Source organism: Helianthus annuus, chromosome 6 (genome assembly GCF_002127325.2).
Source record: "Helianthus annuus cultivar XRQ/B chromosome 6, HanXRQr2.0-SUNRISE, whole genome shotgun sequence".
Classification (NCBI taxonomy): domain Eukaryota; kingdom Viridiplantae; phylum Streptophyta; class Magnoliopsida; order Asterales; family Asteraceae; genus Helianthus; species Helianthus annuus.
The window spans coordinates 11,558,782-11,566,217 of NC_035438.2; the positions used below are offsets into that span (position 1 = coordinate 11,558,782).

The 7,436-nt window shown below is 38.6% G+C and overlaps 2 protein-coding genes across 5 annotated transcripts; one reads left to right on the forward strand and one right to left on the reverse strand.

Annotated features, from left to right (window-relative positions):
• Nucleotides 1-521: 521 nt before the first annotated feature.
• On the forward strand, nucleotides 522-3,856 carry LOC110864720 (histone deacetylase complex subunit SAP18). Its single transcript, XM_022113840.2, has 6 exons — nucleotides 522-703; nucleotides 2,244-2,276; nucleotides 2,392-2,502; nucleotides 3,182-3,277; nucleotides 3,420-3,497; nucleotides 3,612-3,856. Exons 1-6 carry the CDS (start codon nucleotides 578-580, stop codon nucleotides 3,642-3,644), a joined length of 477 nt encoding a protein of 158 aa, XP_021969532.1. The 5' UTR covers nucleotides 522-577; the 3' UTR covers nucleotides 3,645-3,856.
• On the reverse strand, nucleotides 3,807-5,838 carry LOC110864719 (glyoxylate/hydroxypyruvate reductase HPR3). Of its 4 annotated transcripts, none has more exons than XM_022113837.2 (4): nucleotides 5,594-5,838; nucleotides 5,057-5,113; nucleotides 4,623-4,918; nucleotides 3,807-4,529 (listed from the first exon to the last, which is right to left on the reverse strand). In XM_022113837.2, exons 2-4 carry the CDS (start codon nucleotides 5,061-5,063, stop codon nucleotides 4,005-4,007), a joined length of 828 nt encoding a protein of 275 aa, XP_021969529.1. In that variant the 5' UTR covers nucleotides 5,064-5,113; nucleotides 5,594-5,838; the 3' UTR covers nucleotides 3,807-4,004. The 4 variants fall into 4 exon arrangements, with proteins under 4 accessions (XP_021969529.1, XP_021969530.1, XP_021969528.1 ...); XM_022113838.2 differs by lacking the exon at nucleotides 5,594-5,838 and adding an exon at nucleotides 5,447-5,571; XM_022113836.2 differs by having other exon boundaries at nucleotides 4,623-5,113.
• Nucleotides 5,839-7,436: the final 1,598 nt, after the last annotated feature.

Genomic DNA, 7,436 nt, shown 5'->3' on the forward strand with positions numbered 1-7,436 from the left:
TTTGGGAGGTGTAACCCTTTCCTGGACGGGTCACATGTCTCCAAACCTCGTTTTATTCAAAGTCTTTTGTGGTGTCTTATGAACACGTTTAAAACAAGTATGGTTTGTAACTTATCTTAAGTGTCGACATTTTCAAACATTGATGTTATGGTATTATTAAACTAAATTAATGGATGAACATCATGTGTTTTATCATATAGCATTGTCATGATTGTTGCTATGGTATTAAGAAGTCACACCAAAATAATCCATGCTTCCGCAAAAGTCAGGGTGTGACACAAAAGATTGTCAAAGGAGATGGACCTAGATGAGGGAGAAGATACAAAACGAAACGACATCACAACCAGTTTGGGTTCAAGTTCGTGGGGGCCAAAAGGGCCACGAAGAGCTTGAACAAAAACCAGATTTGTGGAACCGTAAAGCCGAACAAAAACCAACCCACAATGGGCCACATGTAAGAATTTAAAAAAACAAAAAGTATGCTTTTGGCCCATGTATAAAAACCCTAAGTTAAGTGTTTAGGTCTTCATTTTCTAGAGAGAGAGAGAGTTGCAGAGGTGTAGTAAAGTGTTCATCAATGGCAGCACGAGGAGGTGTAGAAGGTCAAAGAAGAGGAGGTGGAAGACCTCTTCCTCCCTCAGCAAGAGGTCCTCCAGTTCACAATAAACCCGGTCCCCGGTTCGAACCGGTCGATCGCGAAAAGGTTAGGTTTTGATTCTTTACCGCCCGTATTTATCTTCACATCGTCATTTTGTATCTTACATAACATGTTTCGATGTGTTTGAGGTTGTTGAATTCGTGATAAATACTCACTCGCTGCTTGAATTTTTAAGTTTTTCTAGGGTTTGTAAATTATGTGGTATGAAAGTTATTGATTAAGATTATTAATTAGGATAAATTGAATTTCTGGTTATTACATAGTGGAATTTTTATTGTCGTATTAGTAGACGTCATTATACGAGTCGATTCATGTAAAACTTACCTCGAAATGGTGCAACGACGAAAACGGTGCTTCAATGTGGGTGTTTAAACTTCCAATTAACAAAAATCAAGTCGTTTGGAGCACCGTTTCAAGGTATGTTTTACATCAATCGACTCGTATCGTCATTCTGATCAAAAGCCCTAAAACATCTGTTTGTAATTCGGAAAAAAAACTTAACTGTTTTAAGTTTATTTTAATGGGGGACCGGCGGAGGAAAAATAGGTGAAAGGTTGGACTGGTAGGGGGAATATTCAAAAGTGGGACTGTCAATGACCAATGACGTCTACTAGGGATTATTACAGGCCAATTTCCCTATTTTAAATAGAGCACAATGACAAGTAGATAGTTTTTGGTGGTAGTTTACATGTTTCATGAGATGTGTTTGAGTAGGTGTTTGTTGTGGTAGGATTTGAATTTTAAGCTGGGTTTTAAAAAAAGCGCAGCGACATATGTCACCCGAGGCGCGCCTTTTCCACACCGCACAAGAAAACCGCAGTTTTTGCGTTTTTTGGGGGTCTGAGACGCGCGCCTTGTGTACTTTGGGTGTTTTTATGCATCAAAGTGTTGTACAATAAGTTTTTTAGCTGTACACGTAGGTAAAATCATACATAAACTTTATTTATAGGTGTATTTTGGATATGGATGCTAAAAACCTATGGGATGTATAAAAAAATCGTATATGAGCCCACCATTTTGCGCTTCGCGCCTCGGTTTTAGACCTCGTCAGTTTTGTGGGCCTCTCGCTTTTTAGAACCAAGATTTAAGAGGGCGGTGTGTGTGTATGTGTACTGCTTCTTATGTGCAATGGTGTGTGATGGTTTTGCTAGTTTTAGAGGCTCGTTTGGATTTGTAAAAGAAGATCTTTTTAAGGTGGGGTTCTTGTATTTGAACCTCTTATGGTTGTGTTAATGTATTATTGAATTCGATTTGGGAATGTGATAAGCGCAATATAATTTGGTGGGTGTTCAGCCAGTTTCACCCAGGATTGACTAAAGTTCTGGGCTGAATCGCTAACTATGGTATCCAGAAACAACAAACCAAACCGGATGGTTTGGATGGATTAAGCATTTAGGTGGATTGCTTGGTTTGAGCAGTTTGACTGTTTGAATCGTTTTTCTTTTCCAAAATCTTAATATGTTTAAAAAAATTTAAATTGGTAAATATGGTTTACGAATCTAATACATATACATAAATGTATATTGATGTGTTTAATTGCAATACATTTAGTTATTTATGTTGATGTGTTTCCTTTGACTTACAGACTTGTCCATTGCTGCTTCGAGTTTTTACCAAGGTAAGAATGCTGTTTGAAACACTCATTCAAGATAACGATCGGATCCTAATGGAATAAGTATAATGGTTACTAGTTCTGTTTATGGTGATTTAACGATGCTTTTTATTTCAAACAGGTCGGCGGTCATCACACTCAGGCAGACTTTGCAGTCAGAGGCAAGGAGCCTAAAGATGAAGTCCAAATATATACGTGGATGGATGCTACACTTCGTGAGCTAACTGATCTGGTATCCATTTAAATTACACCACTTAAAGAGTAATGGAGTTTTTCTGTTTGTATCTAGGGGTGCAAACGAGTCGAGCCGAGCCCGAGCTCGACCAGGCTCTCGCTCGAGCTCGATTAACTTATGAGAGCTCGGCTCGATTCGAGCTTTGTTTTCAAAGCTCGAGCTCGGCTCGTTTGTATTTTCTCAAGCTCTAGCTCGGCTCGTTTATTATCTATTAATTAGTATATTAAATAAAAATAATATAAATAATAGACTTTTTAGGCTCGCGAGCTCGATAAGTGAAAGATCGGGCTCGGACTCGTTTACTAAATAAGCTTATTTTTAGGTTCGAGGTCGGCTTGTAAACAAGTTTAAATAAGCTTGGCTCAACTCGGGTCGTTTACACTAAGGCTCGATGAGCCTAACGAGCTTCACATGCGAGGCTCGAGCTCAGGCTCGATAAACAAACGAGCTTTGTTTTGAGACTCATGCTCGGCTCGGGCTCGATAAGGCTCGGCTCGTTTCAAGCTTTTTTTCGAGCCGATCTCGAGTAGCTCGCGAGCCGCTCGGCTCGTTTGCACCCCTATTTGTATCTGAATCGTATGCTGCGAAGAGATTTGTTTTGATTTTTATCTTGTAGTTTCAACTCGGAACTGTATTATATGTTACTTTGGTGTGTGTTTTATCGTCTGCTTTCAAGGTAAAGGAGGTAGCACCAGAAGCTAGAAGAAGAGATGCTTTGCTGTCATTTGCTTTTGTATATCCTACTAAAACTGGTCATTTTACCGTCAAAGAGGTAACTACAACCTTCCATTGTTATATCGACAATTTTTGTCCAAAATTTGTTATGCTCGAGGAATAATTAATTTGTTTGTTTGTTTAACTAAACCCAAAAACGAGTATATGTTGTACATTCAACTGTTTATATTGTCTTGAAGGTTGGGAAAACCTTATCGTATCCGAATGCAAGACGACCTGACGATGGCAGCAAGGCTCTTGGCACCCTCAGCTTTGAGGTACATTTTGTGTTTGAGCATTTTATCCGTGTAAAAGACACCAGCCTTGTACCGTTGGTGTATATTGTATAAAAGCGGTATGAATATATTTCTAACCATAAACCGAATTTGCAGATTGGAGATTATCTGGATGTGGCAATTCTGTAGACTTGTATATCATGTCTGGATCAGTGATGGGGTAGTTTTATGTTGTCATTTTGGCTTTATTAAACCATGTGGCTTATTATGAATGGAAACTTTTAAGTTTGTTTATTCTTGTTTGAGCTTGCGTATAACTCATCGTTATCGTAGTTTTTCGGGCTTGTTAGCGGATGGTTACGTTTTTACTTGTATTTCATTATAATAATAACCAAAAATAACCGATCTGTGTCATATTCGTATACAGATGAGGAAGAAATAATATAGTTTGATAGATGAAGCGGATAATAAACAGTCTGAAAACCTGTTTCCAGAAACCTATTGCGATGCACCCGAAAACCTGGAAAATATTATCCCGAACCCATACATTCACACGCGCGTTACCTCAAACATCAATGGTTTGTTTGAGAAGAAAGCATCCAAATTCCTAACCACAAGTTCATAAAGATCTCTCAAAGATTGCTCGGTCATCACTGCATGATGAGGTGTCATAACAACATTATCTAATTCTAAAAGTTCTTCAGGGACATTAGGCTCATTTTCGAAAACATCTAGACCGACACCAGCGATTTCCTGTTGTAGTAAACACTCGACAAGATCTTTCTCATTGACGATCGCTCCACGGGCTATGTTCACAATAATTCCATCTCTTCCTAAAGCCAGCATAACACTTTTGTCGATCATGTGACGGGTTTGGTCAGTTAACGCACAACAGATGACGAGAATCTCGGATTTTGCTGCAAGTTCTTGAATATTGGGACAGAAAGGGAACTTAACATGTGGTTTTTCGTTTCTTGAGGTGTATGAAATGATGCAACCGAACGCGTTAAGCCTCTTTGCGACATCAAGCCCGATACTTCCCATTCCAATGATCCCAACTCGCTTGCCACCTAACTGAAATCACAAAATTATAAATACCAATAAAGATTTAAACTTTCGTACAAACGAAAAAATTTACAACCAACATAAGGTTCGTGTACGGTGTACCTTATGACCAAGTGGATAACCACCATTCTCGTGCCAAAGCCCAGCCTTAACGAACCGATTCGCAGCACTAATTCTTCTCAACACATCAATCAACAAACCGACAGCTGCATCAGCAACATCCTCAGAGAAAATTGAGCCAGCATTTGCAACTTTGACTCCACGTCGTTTGCACTCATGGAGGTCAATATGGTCAACTCCAACGCTGCTGGTCACGATAAAACGAAGCTCTGGAAGGTTCTGCAAGACACCAGTGGTAACGCGGGATGAAGCAGAACAGAATGCAGCTTTTACGGAACCTGCGTGAGTGGAAAGGAATTGACGGAGAGGAATAGAAGATTCCCATGGTTTGAGAAAATAAAATTTTTCGGAAAACTCTCGCTCGTATGATTTGAAAACAGACGGTGGCCCAAGAAGCAACACATTTGGAAGATCACCTGCCATTTTTTCTTTATGTGAAGAATCTTGTGTTAGCTTGTTTATAGCAGCTGCACCTGCATAACCAGAATTCCAATGCAACCTGTTTATTAAAATGTACACTATGTAATTTTATATATTTTTCAAACTAACTAAATTTAGGAGGCTAGGCTCCATTTTTCCTTCTTGGTAGATAAAACATAGAACTGTGTTATACACATGAGATATAAAATAGTTAAACGAGTCGTATTCATGTTTGATATTTGCGTTCATCGCGTTGTCTATGGCCCGTTAAACACGATAAGACCTGTTTTTCCACCAGAATCCAATGCAAATTGAAAGAATAAAAAAATAAATAAAAAACATAAAGATCAAAACTTTTTGCATATGTGCTATTATATAAACTTAACTATGACTCTATAAGCATCAGGGTACCAAGAACAAGAATCTTGTTTTAGCATGTTTATAGCACTTGCATCTGCATAACTTGAATTCCAATGCAAATTAAAAAAGTTAAACAAGAAACAGATGAAGGGTGTGAAAAATCTGAATATAACCTAGGGTTTGAACTCCCAACTTTTGGGGTTCGCTTGGATAGCACTAGTTACGAGTGAGTGGAGAAAGTAGCATCGAAAAGGCACGAGCTTTCAGCAGGACAGTAGAAGTATGACGGTGGACGGTGGTGGATGTGATTATCTACGACGGTGGACGGTGGTGGATGTGATTATCAACGTCGGAGAGATGTGCGGTTCATTTTGGTCACGAGAAATAACTACCAATTGTGTGTTTGTATCCAAAGATCTTTTTTTATTATTATTTTTAAACTACCAATTGTGTGTTTGTATCTAAAGGTATTTTTTTATTTATTATTTTTAAAAGAAGTTATGGATACGGTTTATTGATGTGTTTTTTTTTAACGGCCAACAAAACAATTTTATAACGATAAAAAGCGGCATGCTAACAAAACACCCCGCACAACAAACCCAAATCATATTAAACATCCAACCCCTGTAAATCGAACAATGGCCACCTCTCCCATGTTAGACCGCTAGCTTTAGAACGATTTTTTATCCACAAGAAGGTGAGCGCCTTGATGTCATCCAACAGCCTCCTAAAAGACACTTGTTCATGCTGGAAAATGAGTTTGTTTCGACTGTGCCATATGCACCAGATAGTCGTTTGTACCACCGTGTATATAGCCTTCTTCCACATTTTAGACCTGTTTATGAACCAATGAACCTGAACCAGGTCTTTTGAAGTGAATGCAAAGATGGACGCACCTTTACACCAAGTCACGACCGAGTCCCAGATCTCTTGCGCCAGCCTGCACGAGATGAAAATGTGATAGGCGGTTTCATTTTCGTCCAGGCAAAAGCTGCAACTGATCTCTCCCACGGGTAGTGATGTGTTATGTCTATATTAAGAATTTAATACATTAGTTTTAGTAATTACATCTTTAGTACAGGGATTTTATAAAAAAGTAACATATTTAGTTCCTGATCTTGGATCGGCGTTATTTTTTTTATTCAATTAAGTGATATGAAATATCAAACTATACTTAGATTGTTTTACACATCGCTTGCAGTATACACATATAATGTATATATGTGTGGACAGTCGGAGGGCAAAAGTGAAAGTGCACTAGTTTTAACGTTATAATTTCGTGAAAATAATAACGTTAAAAAGCGAGGGACGGCTAATCATGCATCATGTGGTGGCGTTGATAGCCAAAAAAATAAGGAGGTACATGCACTAATCGACTTTTGTCCCAATTGCTGAGTGTTATGTGCCTTATGTCCAAGGTTTGACGCAAAACTACTATCGAGTCGGGGGTCTTACTGGAAGCATGATGATGAGTGTTAGTGGGATTTACTGAGTATGATGATGATGAATACTATCTCCATTGAGAAGTTTTTGGTGACATTGACGAGAAAATTTGGGGGTACGAAGAAGAGAGAGTGTGGATGTAGATTTTGCTATGGAACAATTTAAATTGATTGGTGTGTGGGGGAAGAGAGGAGATATAATGTGTTAGTCGTTCATAGAAGATGGAACGTGAGTGAATGTGGCGGTATCAGATTTGTTGAAAGATAGTTGTACTCGCAATAGAGTATTCTTTAGGTATGGTAAGTTATAGTGAGTGCCGATACGATAACGGTAACGTGACGAATCAAACCGTTACCGGCCTAAGAACATCGGTACCATTATTCGTTTTTATTGTTTTCCAATGATGCTAAACGTGTGCTAATGCTCTTAGGCATATCTTTTTTGATAGTTATACCAAATAGCAGAATCTTACTAGTAGTGTAACAAACTATACCAATACTTATAAGAAGCCCGCTGCAAAACGCAAAAGTTTCTTCTAAATACACAACCATCAAGATTCCCCATTCATATACC